Source organism: Equus przewalskii, chromosome 17 (assembly GCF_037783145.1).
Source record: "Equus przewalskii isolate Varuska chromosome 17, EquPr2, whole genome shotgun sequence".
Lineage (NCBI taxonomy): Eukaryota > Metazoa > Chordata > Mammalia > Perissodactyla > Equidae > Equus > Equus przewalskii.
In genome coordinates, this window is record NC_091847.1 from 16,101,762 (window position 1) to 16,120,495 (window position 18,734).

At 35.9% G+C, this 18,734-nt stretch overlaps 1 protein-coding gene across 7 annotated transcripts in view; it reads left to right on the forward strand.

Annotated features, from left to right (window-relative positions):
- Positions 1 to 16,014, forward strand: part of SLC35F5 (solute carrier family 35 member F5) — a 39,193-nt gene extending 23,179 nt beyond the window's left edge. For 5 of the 7 annotated variants that reach the window (XM_008544316.2, XM_008544319.2, XM_008544317.2 and 2 more), the window contains 5 exons: positions 1,855 to 2,014; positions 6,338 to 6,428; positions 11,818 to 11,972; positions 12,943 to 13,036; positions 15,174 to 16,014. In XM_008544316.2, the coding sequence (XP_008542538.1) occupies positions 1,855 to 2,014; positions 6,338 to 6,428; positions 11,818 to 11,972; positions 12,943 to 13,018 (482 nt within the window). In that variant the 3' untranslated portion in view covers positions 13,019 to 13,036; positions 15,174 to 16,014. Of the gene's footprint in view, positions 1 to 349; positions 2,015 to 6,337; positions 6,429 to 11,817; positions 11,973 to 12,942; positions 13,037 to 15,173 lie in introns of all 7 variants that reach the window. The other 2 variants (XR_011528702.1, XR_011528701.1) reach the window with 2 other exon arrangements.
- Positions 16,015 to 18,734: the final 2,720 nt, after the last annotated feature.

The following is an 18,734-nucleotide window of genomic DNA, read 5'->3' on the forward strand; positions in this document are numbered from 1 at the left end:
CTGAGCGTGGGGATGTGAGCAAAGCATAGCAGGGAGCAGCAAGTAGATCGATGTCATCGTGCTGGAGTGTTCACTTTAGGGAAGAACAGGAAGGTATGCGGACCACATTCTGGAAAGTCTGGAGAATAGGTGAAGTGATTTGGACCTTTGTCTCTAGGTCCAAAGGTCGTAAATTTATGTGGAATTTCATAGACTTGATAGTTCAGGGACCAGAAAATAGATTTGGGTTTTGATAATGTCAAATTTTGGTGTTTTAACTAGAATACCTTTTTAATGTGATGCAAGCTTTTTAGGTCATGAGTTCCCTCTGAATGTGTGTCGTTTTGTTTGTTTTTATTTTTATCACTAGATGTCTTAAGTTGGATTTCCTAGAAGCAGGATATGAGACAGGGATTTGATGTGGGTGACTTATTGAGGGACTGCTCTGCAGGAAGGACTGGCAAGCAAGTGAGAGAAGCAGGATGCAGAAGGGGAAAGGACCACGTGGTCTCAGTAGAGGTTTGGCCCAGTTCCTGGCAGGGGTGGGGACAGGTGGCAGATGGGGAGCGAGAGTGGTTGATATGTCTAGGCCATCCTCAGAGTTGTCCTGGCCTTGAACCATGAAGGCCAACCTTGTGAATGGCCCATCAGTCAGTTGTTGGCTGCAGAGGGTGTGGGGCGGGGAGGGGTGGGAACTTCCTGGGAAAGGCGGACTTATTTGCTCTCCCAAAGAAGGCAATGGCTATGAGTCTTTTGCAGCAGATAGAGAGTAGGTGCTCCAGCCCTGGTAAGAAGATTGAAGTAGGCATCCTAAATACTAGTTTATTATTTAGCAGCAAATATGAAATATATATCTACTGTAATTCAGTTTTCTTTTAAGAGAGTTCTATAGTTACCTTGTGGATGTGATAGTGGCTCTGGGATGTTTAACTATATAGAAAGTGCAGTAAAATTACCACAAACTTGTAATATTTTTTTCTTTATAATCTTTACATTCATATGTATGTAGCCATGTATAAACTTACATTCCTATGATAATAGCTAGCCTTTAACTGGTCACTGTGTGCCACGTAGTCTGCTATATTTTATCTATTTCGTCTAATCTGCCCAGTAGCCTAATTAAATATTGTTTCACACTTGTAGATTGGAAAACTGAGGCCTAAAAGAGGTTTTTGCTTCTGTATCTGCACTTTATACTACTAGTGAATGGTAAAGCTGGGATTGGAACCCACGACAGTCAGACTGCAGAGCACGCGTTTTTAACCACTAAACGTTACAGCCTTCCTTTACAAGTAGTCTGTACTTAGTTCATACACTGAACAGCTACTTGTGTATGTATGTTATCTCACCAACTAGCTTATGAGCACTGGGAAGGCAGGAACCAAGAATTTTATCTTTCTTGGAACCTTTCTCCATTATTGCTAGCATAGCCCAGGTGCTTTAAATATGCTAGTTGAATGAGAGAACGTACTGTCCAATTCCTCATAATTAATTTAGGCTGAATATACATACATCCTCCTCCCCTCCCCCCCCCCCCGCCCCGGTTATTTCTTTAAGTTCTAGCACGCTATATTATGAGTAGCTAAGGTTAACAACCCTTCTTTTGGAATTGTTTTAAGTGGTTTATTTGGCAGAAGTTGCTCCACGCAGTGTGGATAGTTGAACTTTGAAGACTCAGTGGTCAGCAGTTGCTTGATAGAGTTTTTCTGGTGTGCTGTGCACAGGACTGACTTAACAAAGAGACAGAAGTTCCAGTTGAGGAAACCTGTTGGAGCCCTTTGTGCAGAATCTAATGTTTTTAATTACAGAGTTATAAGTCTGGAAAATTTAAGTAAACCACAATTACTAACTTTTGTCTTTTTTATACATGTTTAGGTTTTGTAGGTCTGTTTAATCTGCTGCTCTTATGGCCAGGTTTCTTTTTACTTCATTATACTGGATTTGAGGACTTTGAGTTTCCCAATAAAGTAGTATTAATGTGCATTATCATTAATGGCCTTATTGGAACAGTTCTCTCAGAGTTCCTGTGGTTGTGGTATGTACTATTTATTACTCTATGATTTATTAGTTATCAATTTATTGTCTTTTGGGTAATTTAAGCATTTATATTTCTTCTGTCTTCTGATGGCCCCTCCTCTGCACCTTCCCAGCCCCACACCACATTTACAATTTAATACAAGAACTCCATTAGAGCAGGAACTTTATTTTTACTTTTTAACTTTTATATACCCATTATATAGCATAGTGCCTTGCACACAGAAGGAGCTCAGTAAATATTTGTTGAATGAATATGAATGACCTAAATTTATAAGTGTTTTAGAAAGTAGAATGTTATGCAGGTGAAAGGCATCATTATCTCGTGGACATCTGAACTTACAAGATGTGTATCCCAAGTATGAATAAGATGAGTTCTAAGTAAGAAACTAGGGGCCTTTCCTCATTTAAGGGACTTTGGAATGTCTGCTCATTCTAAGGCTTTTTTGTTTTGTTTATTCTCAGGATTTTTCATATGGGTGAGCCAGATATGTAAACCCTAAACTCTGATTAATTTGAGATGTTAGATACTTTGTTATGTTATAGTATCAAATATATTATGTGATAATAATTCTGAAATAGTTTGCAGACAATATTATGTATAGAGTTTAAGAAACTTTTCAAATATAGAGCTTGATACTTAGTCCTCTTTCCTTCTAGTAGGAACTTAAAAAGAGAGAGCAATTTGTCCTTAAATCCTAAATGAATTTTATTATATGCCAATTAAGACTACTGACTAGTTTTCCCTTGCAGAAGACTGCAGCAAAAATGGCCTTTTCCATAAAGTCTTCCTTAATGCTCTGCCTACACTTCTGACCCCTCCCCAATTAAGGAAATGCCTCTATTTTTTTTTTTTTTGATGTTCTCTACACTCACTTCCTTTCATGTAGCACTTAAAGATACTTTATATTATAGTAATTTATGTGCTTATCTTAAATTCCATTGTTGATGTAATACTCTTTGCTATCAGAATCCATTTACTCATTCATTTTTCTATCTTTCATTACATGCCTTTTTGGTGCTCAATTTTTTAAAACCAAAAAGAGTAGCATATTTTGTTCTGTATATATATCGTATGTCCTCCTCTTCTCTTGTCCTGTCACTTCTTTTGTTCTGTCGTTTCTCTTGCTTCTCTCCACTCTTGTTCTGGGGAGATAGAACTACTTACTGGTAGTGTTTTGATTGAACTTTGTTGAACCATAAGGAATTGTTGATCTTCAACCATTTTTGACTGCACTTTCATATGATTCAACCCAATGAAGCATGTGCTTTAAATAATTATGTATTCACTGTATGTTAATACAAGTTCATATTCTCTAGTTTTCTAAGTTTAGTTTAAATTAGAAAACTTCAAGGAGTTTTTACATATTTGAAAGAAATAATTAAATTATTCTTTGGAATGTAGAATAGAGAAGGGTTTAGTATGGTCCTTATTACATTGAGACTCATTGTAAACATGGATTGTGCCACCCACAAATATTAAAGTGCACATTCTTTATTGAGAACTTTATTTTTAATAAAAATATGTAATAGAGTTTCATGTTCAGAATTTAATGTAGGCTTTGGGAATCAAATATGACTAGACATATAATCTCTTTTTTTTTTTTTAAAGATTTTATTTTTTCCTTTTTTTCCCCAAAGCCCCCCGGTACATAGTTTTATATTCTTTGTTGTGGGTCCTTCTAGTTGTAGCATGTGGGACGCTGCCTCAGCGTGGTTTGATGAGCAGTGCCATGTCCGTGCCCAGGATTCGAACCAACGAAACACTGGGCCGCCTGCAGCGGAGCGCACAGACTTAACCACTCGGCCACGGGGCCAGCCCCTAGACATATAATCTCTTTTTGAGTTTGCTCCCTTGGAAAATTTTACATTTAAATAATCTGTTTTGGAATATTTTATTCTCTTTTTATTTAACTTTTTTAAAGTTAAAAGAGTAATACATACAAAAGACTTGACAATTAAAAGGCAATCTCCCTTCTACCCCAAATTGCCATTCCTTTTCCCCAGATACAACCACTATTAACTTCTGAGCCTTCTACGAAGTTTTCTATACATACGGAAGTGTGTATCAGTCTCTGAATTTCCCCCCAATTTTGTTTTATATTCAACACACAAATGGGAGAATACTGTGGATATTGTTTTGTACTTTGGTTTTGTTTTTTTTTCACCAATTGTTTTCTTGTAAATCTTTACATATCAGCACTTAGATTCCCTTCATCTTTTCAAAGCCTATGTAGTATTCTAATCTATTATGTTCCAGCCCATTATGTAACATAATGGATAGAGCACAATGTGTTCTACCAGTTCCTTATTGAGAGACATTTTGAGTTTCCAGTGTTTTGCTTTGTGAAAAATATGGTATTGAACATCCTCATATGTATGTAAGCGTTCTATAGGATAAAGGCCGGTAAGTAGAAAAGACAGAGTCAAACATGTGGACTTTAGATTTTGGTAGAGAATTGCAAAATCATTCCCCACAGAGGGAACACAATTTATATTCCCAACTATGTATATGAGTGTTTATTGTTAAATAGTTAAACTGGACACTCAGAGGCATATATTATGATTAAAGCGATGTTTGTCCTTACCTAGGATGGATTTTTCAGGATCTCAATAAGGTTTATTTTTCAGCTATATTTCTACACTCAAGCATTTGAGTACTTACGGTAACAACTCAGTAGCAGTAAGTTAATCATAATGAAACAAACATTATATCTCTTAAATTTTAGGTGTTGGTAACTCAAAACGACTGTAAGAAGCATGTCTGTATATATTTCGTATCTTTTTAAATCATAAAAAATAAAAACTTAGATCAGAAGATATAATCTTTGCATGTATGGTGATTCCCTTCTTTTGAGGGAGGCACGGTTCTTGTATATTTATAAATAGAATAGTAAACTTCAGCATATATAAAGTGCTGAGTAGTAAACTCCAGATGCAAAAGTGCAGTTGTGAATTTTTTGTAAATTAAAGATGTGTACTTGTCACTCATTGTTTATTTTTTAAAAATTCAAGCGCTCCTTTAAGTCCATATCCTGTACCATATACTGTACCATCTAGTATAGATGTTAGATGATAGGACCTAGTCCTCTGTCTCAGCTTTTCCCAAAGTGTGTCCCTGAAATGATAACAGATGACAAAAGGATTCAACCATTCTCTAAACTGGAAAAAGCTGGTATAAATCAAACAGATTTTTTTTAATGCTTTGTCTCAAACTCTTTATCGTAGTACTTTGCGTTATAAATCTCTAAGAACATGTGCTGCGTTAAAAAGAAAAAAACATATTTGACCCCGAACCTTGTTTCCACAGAGCTGCTCATGAGTAGTGGGAAGCGCTAGTACTTGAGTTCTCTTTACCTCACCAGTAAGAATTGTCCAGCCTCTGTTGAATGCTTTGAGTGACACTTTATCAAGAGATAGCCTCTTATTTATTGTGGGATAGCATTATTAATTCTAACATAGACTGAGCTAGAATTTACTTGCCTATAATTTTTATGAGTCTGTAGTCCTAATTATATATATTATGGTTTTATCATACCCATAATTCATTTTCTTCTTATATACCTAAATTATTAGACTTTCTAAATGGCTTATCTATTTGGTATAATACTTTCCTTCATTTTTTTCCTTCAACTAAACAAAATTATATACAGATTGATATTTCCAAATTTGTTACCAATATTGATAATTCAAAGTGAACATAAAATGAAGAGCTTAGGTTTGGGTTAGGAAAATTGCTAGAAAAATGGAAAATGAAAAGGAAATATCCTTTAAAAATATTCAGTATTTTCTTTTCGATGCTAAGCCAAACCAAAAGAGCGACAGTTCTCTAAAGACTATTTTAGTTTTGGTAAGGGTGAGATATTTTTGCTTTGACAGACTCACGTGTTGGCGTATCACATTCTTAAAGTCTGTGTTGTGAGGTGTTGTCCTGCAGTTTTAATGAAGCTGTTTCCTTTGTTAGCCAAGTATCATTATCACAACATGGTAAGAACTCTTTCAACAGTTTTATAAAAAATGTTAAAGAAGTAGAAGTTGTACATCCAAAGTTGAATAACGTCTCTAAGCAGATCTTGAAAATAGCATAAAATACTTTGAAAGTTTTATACTTAGATATTTGGACTTTTAATATTTGAAAATAAACTTCAAGAATCATCTTAGTAACTTCATTATTTGTTATGCCTCAGTCCATCATAAACTTTTATTTTTGCTCCTGATCTCTCACATCTATATTGTAGGATAGATAGTCTTTGATCAGTGTTTTTCTTTGGTTCTTGTACTTTTTTTAATATAGAAATGTATATTTTATTTTTTTCCTTTTTAGGGGCTGCTTTCTTACCTCATCATTGATAGGCACACTTGCACTAAGCCTGACAATACCTCTGTCTATAATAGCTGACATGTGTATGAAAAAGGTAAGACTAACTATTTATTGGATATTAATTTAGGTACATTATTAAAACAGGGCTAATGAAAGTTAAGGGATGTGAGTAAATTATAAGGGATATGACCATGAATAATACTTGATGCCTTCTCTCCCAAGGTGCTTTACCACATAGAGATATAAAAAGTACCAAAGAAATAGATAATCTCTTGCATTTTTAGCCTTTCAATTTTTTTTTCTCAATTTCTAAGTTAAGGGCAGTATCTTTATATGTAGTTCTCTGGTTTTGGAGCTGATTATGTTCCAAATGTTCTTTGATAAGTCGGTGGTGTGGAGTAGGGGATGTAGCTCATCGTATGTGAAGTACTGTTTTGATTTCTGAGGTAAACGCCAAAGGTTCTTCAACGCTATGCTAATACTACTACAGATACGAGCAGCACATGAATACTGTTGTTTCTCAGCGAATGCACATTTCTATCTGGACTCAGCAGGGCAGGTGCTTCTTCCTTCCTTCTTTGAAGTCCTGGTCTGGATTCGAGGATTCTTGTGATAAATATTGGCAATGATAACATTGCACAAAAGGGAATCGGGAGTGTCCCTCACTGCAGCCTGAAGGGAGGAGTTTCTTCAGTGTTCCTAGGGGTAACAGGAAGAAAAGAAGTGTGCCATTGGCTAGCGCCAGAAGATGTAGTGTAGCCATTTATCACTCAGTGCAGTATTTGTAAGCTTTTAACTCCAGGTATTAAGTAACAAAATGGTATGTGTGTATATTTTTAGTATAATTGGAAGACTCAATACTGGAAAGCCCAAGGGCTTATAAGGTGTAGAAGTTATAATTAGATTTTTTAAATTTACTTTATTGAGGTCATATTGGCTTATAACGTTGTGTAAATTTCAGATGTACGTTATTGTGTATCAGTTTCTGATAGACTGTGTTATGTTCACCACCAATAGTCTAGTTTTTATCTGTCACTATATATATGTGCCCCTTACCCCTTTCTCCCTCCACCAACCCACTTCCCCTCTGGTAACCACTAATCCCTTCTCCTTGTCCATGTGTGTGTTCACCTTACACATATGAGTGAAATCATATGGTGCTTGTCTTTCTCTGTCTGGCTTATTTCGCTTAGCACAATACCCTCAGCGTCCATCTGTGTTGTCGCAAATGGCATGATTTTATCTTTATGGCTGAGTAATATTTCATTGTATATGTATGCCATATCTTGTTTATCCGTTCATCTGTTGATGGGCACTTGGGTTGCTTCTGCATCTTGGCTATTGCGAGTAATGCTGTGATGAACATAGGGGTGCATAAATCTCTTTCCATTGTTGATTTCATCTTCTTTGGATAAATATCAGTAGTGAGATATCTGGATCATACGGTATTTCTGTTTTTAATTTGTTGAGAAATCTCCATACTGTTTTCCATGGTGACTGCACCAGTTTGCACTCCCACCAGCAGTGTATGAGGGTTCCCTTTCCTTCATATCCTCTCCAACATTTGTTATTTCTTGTCTTGTTAATTATAGACATTCTGACTGGAGTAAATGTGATAGCTCATTGTGGTTTTTTTTTTTTAAAGATTTTATTTTTCCTTTTTCTCCCCAAAGCCCCCTGGTACATAGTTGTATATTTTTAGTTGTGGGTCCCTCTAGTTGTGGCATGTGGGATGTCCCCTCAGCATGGTCTGATGAGTGGTGCCATGTCCGTGCCCAGGATCCAAACCGGTGAAACCCTGGGCCGCCAAAGCGGAGCGCGCAAACTTAACCACTCAGACACCGGGCCGGCCCCTCATTGTAGTTTTGATTTGCATTTCCCTGATGATTCGTGATGTTGAACATCTTTTCATGTGCCTGTTGGTCATCTGTATGCCTTCTTTGAAAAAATGTCTGTTCGTATCCTCTGCCCATTTTTTGATCAGGTTTGCTTTTTTGTTGTTGTGTTGTAAGAGTTCTTTATAGATTTTTTAAATTAACCCTTTGTTGGATATGTGATTTGCAAATATTTTCTCCCAGTTGGTGGATTGTCTTTTCATTTTGTTGATGGTTTCCTTTGCTATGAAAAAGCTTTTTACTTTGATGTAGTCCTATTTGTGTATTTTTTCTTTTGTTTCCCTTGCCTGAGTGGACATGGTATTCAAAAAGAAACTGTTAAGACCACTGTCAAAGAATGTATTGCCTATATGTTCTCCTAGGAGTTTTATGGTTTCAGGTCTTTCATTGAAGTCTTTAATCCATTTTGAGTTTATTTTTGTGCATGGTGTAAGATAATGTTCTACTTTCATTCTTTTGCACATGGCTTTCCAGTTCTCCCAACACCATTTATTGAAGAAAGCTTCCTTTCTCTATTGTATGTTCTTGGCTCGTTTGTTAAAAATTAGCAGTCCATAGATGTATGGTTTTATTTCTGGGATTTCATTTCTGTTCCATTGATCTGTATGCCTGTTTTTGTATCAGTATCATGCTGTTTTGATTACTATGGCTTTGTAGTATATTTTGAAATTAGAGATTTTGATGCGTCCAGCTTTGTTCTTTTTTCTCAAGATTGCTTTGGCTATAATCAGATTTTTAAAGCTATTTTTCTTTACGTCTTACTACAGTTTTTAGGATGGAGGCAAAATACTCTCAATGATATGTGTCGTCTTTATTTAAAAAACAATGCTGTGGTGATATTTAACTTTGTTTTATGGTTCAGTAAATTCTTATTTATTTGTCATGGTTAAAACTGGAGATCTTCTCCTTAGTTGAGAATTATCTTATACACCATGCGTTTTCAAAGAATGTGGATGTTATGAAACACACATAACGCTAAAGTTACACATTTAAATTTTTTGATAGATTTAAATAATATCCAAGTCCTTCCACTTATCAGGGTCATAATCTTGAATATTAACCCAAATCATTCTAGTGAAATTGGGCAAGTGCTACTTATTAGAGGATTTTGGTAGACTGCTGTGTAAATGAACTTTACTGATATTTTGAAAATATCAGCTTTTGCAGATTTGAAAAATAAAAAGTTGAAAGTTAATTAGAGGGATTTTTTTAAAAGAACTGTCACAGGGGACCCAATTTTATTAAAAGATTGTGTAATTTGTTTAATCAGATATTTTAAGATGAAGGCAAACACAAGAAAAGGGAAAATGTAGGTATATGTAATTGATTAGAAAAACATAGCCAAATAGTGTTTTCTTGATTGTCGTCATGTCTAGAATTAGGCAACAGTTAAATGAGTAGAGTGGGCCTTCGGTGGAAATTGAGGGTAGGAGGGAACCTTCTGGAAAAAGTGGCAGAGTGTGCCACAGAACTGTAGTAGAAACATGACAGGAGAAATCAACTTTCCTGGGGTTTTTTGATTCTGATAGCCAACTATATTTATATATAGTTTCTGAAATTTTAGCCTTCATTAACGTTATTTATTGTGCTTAAAACAAATTGGTTATTTTAAGCTATTTATAATTGATATTTTATGTAATAGGAAGCACCCCTAATCATATTCAGAGTTATGTTCAGGAATTAAACTTTTTTATGTTTACGTAGGCAATTTTCTTTGTTAATAAACCTAAGTTTTTTTTATACACAAGGAAAAAATCTTTCTCATACATCTCAAGTTCCTGTCTTCATTTTAAAAAATTGTCTTCATAGCTTGTTGGAAATCAAATTAGAATTTTTTTATTATGTGGCAACACATCAATAAAAGTCCACTTTGCCTCTAAAAGTCATCTAGCGTTTTACCTACCTTTGTAAAGTTTGCTTTTTTCCAGTTATAAAATAGAGTTTTAGTTGAATATTTGTGAAATCATTCTATCAACAGTATCTAGATTTTTTTTTTGAGGAAGATTCACCCAGAGCTCACATCTGTTGCCAGGCTTCCTTTATTTTGTATGTGGGTCACCACCACAGCATGGCTGCGACAAGTGATGTAGATCTGTGCCCGGGAACTGAACCCAGGCTGCTGAACCGGAGCGAGCCAAACTTAACCACTACACCACGGGGCAGGCCCCTGTATCTATATTTTTAACTCTCATTTGTCATAACTTTTTCATACTTTTTCTGTCTTGGGTCATTTAAGTGCATCATCATGTTTCTAGAATATTAAGTATTCTGACAAATATTCCAAGAATATGTTAGACCAATAATTTGATAACGGTATGAAGGCTTTTTAGTTTCTCTTACTGACTGCTCTTTCTTGGGTGTTCTTAGGCTGACTCAGCCTGAGTGTGTGTGTACCATTCAAGCAGGACGTGCGTGTTAAAAGTTGCCAGTGATTATCCTTGTGTTACGCATTGTAAGTCCCTCGTAAAAAACCTTGTTTTCACAAAACCCCTTTGCTCTGACTAATGGTGCTCGGAAATGGAATAGCATATGTTTCCCACCAGAGGGAGTCTTGCCTATGATTCTAAACTTTGTTTTTTTAATACTTCAAGAGGGCGAGCACAGTTTTCCTTCCCTGTTTTAAAAGATACGAGTTACTGTTTCCGTCATTGTTTTGAGAGCAAACAACTAGTGTGTCGCAGCGAGTCTCAGTATTCATCCGTGCAGGCTTCTTCTCTGACAGTTGTTTTCCATCCTTAGTTGAATCTGGATTGTAAAGGTAAACTAGTGAAAGGAAGAATGATTTTCCTTTTTTTGGTAACTTTATGGCATCTCATTTTTTCTTTTCTTGACAACCCTGATAGATGCCGGATTGGAAGGGCAGCCCTGGTGATGGGAGGGGAGGGTCTCCCGCTGAGGCCTGCCTTGCTGCTTGCCTTCTCTGGCTCACTTTCCTAGTAAAAGTGTTCCTATTTCTAGTCTTCATTTTACTTACAATTTTCTTTTGAATTTTTCTCATTTGTTATTAGATAATCAGGTGAGTTTTAAGTATCAGGATTAGAATTTGTTGCAAATTGTTAATAAAAGGTTTGCAAAAGTTGCACTTAAGAGTTTTTATCTGTTTTTAGCGCTGTCTTAAAAGAACCGTAACATAACATATCACAACTATAGCATAATATAGTTTTTAAAAATGTGAGTTTTTGAAGATGACGTCAGAAGCTGAGGGGAGGATCACCTTGAGAGTAGGCAGTATCCAATAAAGAAGAACGGGCAACGTGGTGTGTCAGACAGAAGCTTGAAGCTTCCTAATTCTGCTCTCAGGTGTACTTTGCCTGCCTAATAAATGAAAAGCATCCTCTTGCCTTTCTTTTAGGCTGTTTTCCAAGCAAGAAGTATTTTTGTTGGTAAATTAAGCAAGTGGAATCATACATTGGAGTCCTAAATCCTTATATTTAATAATAGTGTACTTAATAATATGTTGTCAATACTTAGTATTGTCTTCTTGATGTTTTAACTTATTCTTGCAAGTTTTCATATGTGGAAAACATGTTAAAGGGGAAAATTATCTTAATTATAATTGTGGAGTTTTTTTTTATCTTTTATTTTTAGGTGCAGTTTTCTTGGTTATTTTTTGCAGGCGCTATCCCTGTATTTTTTTCATTTTTTATTGCAACTCTCCTATGCCATTATAATAATTGGGATCCTGTGATGGTGGGAATCAGAAGAGTTTTTGCCTTTATATGCAGAAAACATCGAATTCAGAGGTAGGTCTAGTTCCAATATAAATTTTTAAAAAATAGTGTTTACTATGGGGCTGGCCCCATGGCCCAGTGGTTAAGTCGGCGCACTCCGCTGCAGGCGGCCCACTGTTTCGTTGGTTCGAATCCTGGGCGTGGACATGGCACTGCTCATCAAACCACACTGAGGCAGCGTCCCACATTCCACAACTAGAAGGACCCACAACGAAGAATGTACAACTATGTACTGGGGGGCTTTGGGGAGAAAAAGGAAAAAAAATAAAATCTTTAAAAAAAAAAATAGTGTTTACTAAATAAACTGGGAATCATGTTATGCTGGCCTATCTTTTAGGGATTTTGTGAAGAATTATTGAAACATTATAATTTATCTGTGTACCATGCCCAATAAAATTAAAATAATTTGTTTAGATCCTTTGGATGATCAGGTAGCTTCTTCACAACTACTTTTTTTTAAAAAATGTTTTGATTCACAGGTAAAACCAAAGTGCTTACTATTATGCTATAATGAATTTAAATGTAGAAAACTTTTACTGGTTTGAACAAAATTCGTAATAAAATATAACAACATTGCCTCAAATTTTCTTTTTCACTTTATTTTTAAGAGAGAGCTTTTTTTTTTTTTTTTTTGTGAGGAAGATTGTCTCTGAGCTAACATCTCTGGCAATCTTCCTCTATTTTGTATGTGAGACACCACCCCAGCGTGGCTCACAAGCAGTGTGTAGGTCCACATCCAGGATCTGAACTTGTGAACCCCAGGCTCCCGAAGTGGAGTGCATGAACTTAACCACTACGTCACCAGACTGGCCCCAAGAGAAAGCTTTTTACATTCTTCTATAAAAAAAACTTGGGACAAGTTGTTGGGAAATCTTGTTCTTGTCTTAGTTCCGACCTCACAGCTTCAGCCAGTGGAGTACATAATTTTTAAGAATTCCCTTCAACTCTAAAGCTTTCCTTAACTTTAGCCTTTTTTTTTAAGGGTTCCAGAAGACAGCGAACAGTGTGAGAGTCTCATTCCTATGCACGGTGTTTCTCAGGAGGATGGAGCTAGTTAGCTGTTGTCTGTGGTCCAGGTTTGTATGTTAGCTGGCATTAGTGTTGAATAAGGTTCTTATTCTTGTGTTACTTAAATACAGAGTTGATGATTTTCCATAATTAGTTGTTTGAGAGGCAGTACAGCCTAGAGGCTAAGGTAGTCAAACTGCATGAGATCCAATTCCAGCTTCTCTATGCACTAGCTGTGTGACCTTATGCAAGGTTCTTAACCTCTCTGTGCCTCAGTTTTCTTATTTGTGAAATGAGGTTACAATAGAACCTCCCTTGTAAGGTTGTTAGAGTTATTAAATACTTGGTAAGTTTATGTCCAGTAGTGCCTGACTCAAATGAAATGATCCCAAGTTTTAACTGTTACTTTTATTCGTGCTGAGGGTCATTATTTTATTTAATGATATACTTTAGAAAAAACATTTTTTCTCTGAGTATAAAAGTAAGAGAAAAAAATGTAATACTTTGCTGTATGTCCAGTCTTTTCTCTATGTGTGTGTGTTTTCCATAACTGGCACAATGTATGTACTCATTCTCAGACTGCTTTTTCACCTAACAGTCTTTCAAGAACATTTCCCCATTTTTTTTTTAATTTTAGGAAATATTATCTTTTATATTTCTTACATGACAGAAAGAGTATATCATATTTTGTTTCACTGAATGAATGCTTGAAGTAACACCCAACATATACCTTCAGCGGGCACAGAAACGATTATGTATTTATTTAGAATGAGAGATCACAATAAATTACTGGAATTCTGGAGATGGAGGTCCCTTTCTTCAGAGATGACTTTCCGCAGTTTCTATTGAAATGTTCCCTGGTGATGGCTGGGCTTCCCCTCTTCACCTGGAGCCCTGTCACCTCTTTGCACTCACGTTGGCCTTGAAGCCTACGTTTCATTATCTTCGTGGTAAATTCACCTCTGACTTCTTGTACAAAGCAGCCAGCTGTCCTCTGCCGTGCACCCCCCTGCTGCTGTCATTCTCTCCCTGTCCTCAGGGAATCACTTCAAACTCACAGTCGATTCTTCTGATGGTTTCCTTCCTGTCTACGTGCCATGCTTGATGTCTCAGTTTTAGGCATCTTCAGTTGATTTCCCACTATGGTAGACGAGGACAGATTTCCTTGAAGTCCCTCCATCTCTGCTCCCACCCCACTTGTCTGCCTTCCAGCCCTATATCATTCCTACCTCCTCAGCATCCCAGGGTAGTTATGGCATAATTTTGGATAGAGCTGTAATCGTTATGACTGTAAACATTGCTTTTGCCTGAGCCATGTAGGATTGGTTGTTCCTGGCATTTCCCCAGTCTAGAGACCCTCTGTTACCACCCCTTGTAGAGAATTAACCTCAGATCTTCTGAGATGACGAAGAGGCACTTGGCTAGCTGTGAAAAGTAAAGGGAAGGCATCTGAGTGTCTGACTGCTTTTTCTATGAACTGTGTACCAGTCTTGCTGCTTTTAGTTGTTTCTTCACCCTGCTTACCGAGGTATCTAGTTCTTCCCCATTGCTAGCTAAGAGTTAGCTGCCATTTGCTTGTCTCCCCTCTTTTCTTTGTCCATGTGGTTTAGTCCTGTAAAAAAACAATCCCTTTATTGTCTTTTTACTAAGGAGTTGGGGACAGAGTGGAACTAAATATGTGTTTATTTTCCATCTTTAAATTAAAAAAAAATACCCCTAGTTATTCTTTAAAGTTTTTAATGCTATAGTTTATGCATTTTCCCTCTCTGGTATGCTGTACATTATTTCCGTACTCACACCCTACCCCCACGCAGGCAAGGTTTCAGTATTTTCAGAAGTGAGAGCTGGATAAAGGGGAGCTAGTGAAGACTAAAGAAGGTGGACTGCAGTAAAGTACAGGGGGCCAGGCTGGGTAGGAGTCCTCGTCTCATCAGGGGTAATGGTGGAGTACACCGTGAATAGCACTGTTCTTGCATCATCTGTGGGTAGTAGTGGATGTCAGCTGTTGACATTGCTCTAGAACTTACTTTCCTGAGTTCTTAGGACTCACCTCAGGTTTGAGTATCCAGTTAGGAAGTATTTGTTACTGTGTTTGATATATGTTTCAGTGTTAAGATAATTTTCTTCTTATAATACAAACCGTAGAAAATTAAAGCTATCACAATTGTAATCGAATGATGACTTTTCTGTTTGTTTTATTTTTAGCTTGATAATGGAACATTCTACAGCGAAGAGACAATCTCTGGCAAGTTTTTGTAGAAAAAAGTGTTTCAGTGCCTAGTCTGAAAAATAACAGTTTCAGTTCTTTGGAACTCTAAAATATATTTTCCTGATACTGTTTTCTTCATTTTCATGATGAAGTACTTTGCTGTGTAGCTGTGTGCATATCTCCACAGTTATAGGAAGCTCCAGTCCACCTGAAGGACCAACCTGCCTTACACATCTCAAGGAATTCAGCTGATAAAATAATTTGAACTAATCAAGGAATAAAATCTTAGTGTTCTGGAGACTTTATTTTCACATATTATTTGTTAAATGCTGAACTATATTATGAAAATGTTTCCCAGAAATCATTTAAGTATATAGATCATTATTTCTTATAGTTAAAAAGCTAAAATAAGCTACCTATAATAGGTACGGATTATGATTTTGAGTTTTGTAAAACATTGCAAATTAACACAAAAAATGTTTAATTTATGCAACAAGTATGTTCTTACAAATTTGGTGGGACTTTAAAAAGAATATTTGAGAAAATATCTGGTTCACTTACACTACATATACTGTATTATCCTTTCATAGCATTAGGTGCCTTGTATTTTAAATCTGTGACAAACCATAACAGATTTTTAAAGAGAAAGTATTATTGTAAAATGAAGAATTAAGTATTTCTAAAGCCTGTATTGCTGTAAATTTAGTTGATAAAATTCTGCTTAATTTAGAGTTTTGAAGAAATGTTCTCTCTTCAGTTAAGACATTTTCATAATGGGATGATTTAAATTTGAAGTGATAAAGAGTATTATTAAAATAAAATGTTTATATATATGTATTTGTGTATTACAGATCTATCAGTTGGTTTCTGATTTTTTTCCACATGTAAATGTGCCAAATTACTCTAGAACTGGGTACCACTTCTCTAAATAATTCTAGTTTTCACAAGTAAATTTTTAATGGTTAAAATGCCAAAGAAGGAAGGCAAGAAGAAATTGTACTTTAAAAATTACGTTTGAATTCTTTTCTCTGCCAAGCTTAAATTAAATGTAAAATACCCCTAATTGCAAATCTTAAACTTAGGTGTTATATATACTTATTGTGCAGTTGCTCCTGGACTCTACTCACTGTAGACATTGGTGGATGGACAGGTCGCAGGGTTCATCCAGGCTTTTGATTAATCTAGAACCCACTTCTTTTTCAAGTCTTTTGAGAATAGTTCATTTCTCTTCAAAATTTCTTAGCAAATCTGATTTTTTTAAAATTCTCTTTGCAGTGTTAGCTTCAGTTTGTCTTATTTACCTTTTTTAAATTGCTTTGGTGTTATCATGAGTCTAAAATGAAGTTTAGCCATCTTTCTGCCTGTCCTGAGACCTTTTATATTATATTAATTTAAAAGATTATTTGTTTATGATATTAAATTAGAAAAAACAGGCAGCTGCTCTCCTATTTGGTGCCACCAGTAATTCTTGTTAAGCTAAAAATAATACTGATTTTGTTAGCTTGACACAGGGTAAAGGCGTGTAAAGAAAGTGAACTTCTAAGGATTATTCTCTTCAAAAGAACTTAGCCAAGTAACGTTTCAGTTACTCAAAGACTAATTTTGATTGAAGTTTCTTATTGAGACACCTCTACTTTTTGTTTTTGCCCTTTCACAGTTCACCAATACTTCTCAGCAATTTGCAGGATGAAATAGTTAAAACAGTGGAGAAGAAATTCACATTTTGAATTATTCCGTAAATATGGTAGGGAAAGAGGTTGAACTTAGAATGTTTTGGTTGTTCATGTGCTCTGTGTTCGCAGGTCACACAGGATCCTGTGTCATCACTGAGGGTTCTGGAAGCAGTAAGCCTTAGTTAACGTGCTGGGGAGATCTTGAGGAGGTCTTCTTCCACTAGGCTGCTATATTTTTGTTTTTCAAAGAACAGCCTCTTCAGAGGAAGTGCCGTTAAATTGGTTACCTGAAGCGTGAATCACTGCAGCTTTGCTCGCCCCCGCCTCTTGTCTTTTCTCTCAGGTCTTTATCCGAATGGTTTTCATGTTTGAATACTGTAGCCATGGCGAGTGAGCAGTTGAAGACTTCCTTTCTGTGCCTTTGTAGTTAAGAGTTCATCTTCTCTAGAAATAAAGTTGCGGTGGATTGCTTCCTTTTGTTATTACCCAGAACTCTCAGTATCAAGGCCCTGGGATCAGGGCAGGCACATTGCAGGCCTTTGGAAATGTTGGGAAGAGATTATGTTCAAGTAACTGCTAATGACCTTGGTCCCTGTTAGAACTGTGTTGGCTCATGATTATATGTTTCTGAATCTAAAGTCACAAATAGGAATTTCTAATACCTTGTTTCAGTCGTCATCTTTTCTTCCCATACATAATTTAAATCCCATTATTGTATAATGTTTCAAATTATGACCTTGATTGAAAGAAGTCTGCTATTTTGTTGAAAAGACTTTCTGTTAGATGAACATCAGAATCTCTACTAAAACAATACTGAAAAATGAGGCAGCCTTAAAAGTGCATAGGTGAATGCTTTTGGGGGCTTAGAAAAGTCATTAGGTATATTTAATGCACCTATGCTTATTCCTTTAAATAAATTCTGATTTTTAAAAAAATTGATTTATTGGCTTCTGTCAGCCTGACTTAATTAATTCCTTAGATTGAACTGATCTTCCCCCTGGCAGCTGACGAACAAAGTTTATTGTTTTGAACTGAGCTCGCAAGGTTAAATGTGAGTGTTCTCAAAGGTATACGGCCTTGTTTCAGGAAGAATGCTAATGCCCATTTTACACTCAGTCATGCAGAGCCAGTTTGGGGGTGCAAGGCGGGGCTTCTCTGGAAGCTGAGGTTTTTCGTAAGGCACTATGGTAAGGTCTGTAGCTCTAAGCCTCAGTGAGCTGGTTGAAGAAGCAGAATATCTTTAAAGAAGGATAAAATACGAATTAATTAGAGTGTATTTTTTCCAGAATCATATTAGCAAATAAAGGAAATGTTATTTTTATTTTAAGCAATTGTAATTGTTATAATCCTGCTATGTTTGTCCCTACTTTCCTTTTGAAGTATTCTTTGTTACTAAATATTTTAGGAAGAATTCACAGAAATAAGAAATAAGAGAAAGATGAATATTATCTGTGACATCTTCAGATTTAACTTAGCTAACATATTGTATATTGATTTGAAGTTAGGGTTATATTTTAGTATGTCTGTCATTTACCAAAAATTCCATGTAGATAAGTTGAGGTACAATTACATAGACTTGCAATGTTGAGACCACCACATTTCCTTTTGTTGTAGTATCAGCCTCATCCGTCCATACAAAAATTAATAATACCGTGTTTCATAGTTTGCGCACTGTATGTACACAGGAAACTTCCCTTTAAATCGTAAGAGCCTTTAATAAGCTGGGGACAGAGGGGAGTACATTATAAATTAGAAGCAAATAATGACTTTTGGGAATTTACTGTTATATTAACATGATGCTTTTTTGTTTTGCCATCAGGCAGGAGCATTGCATGATAATTGAGATCTTTATTTTAACGTTAACTCTTACTAGATTATCTTATT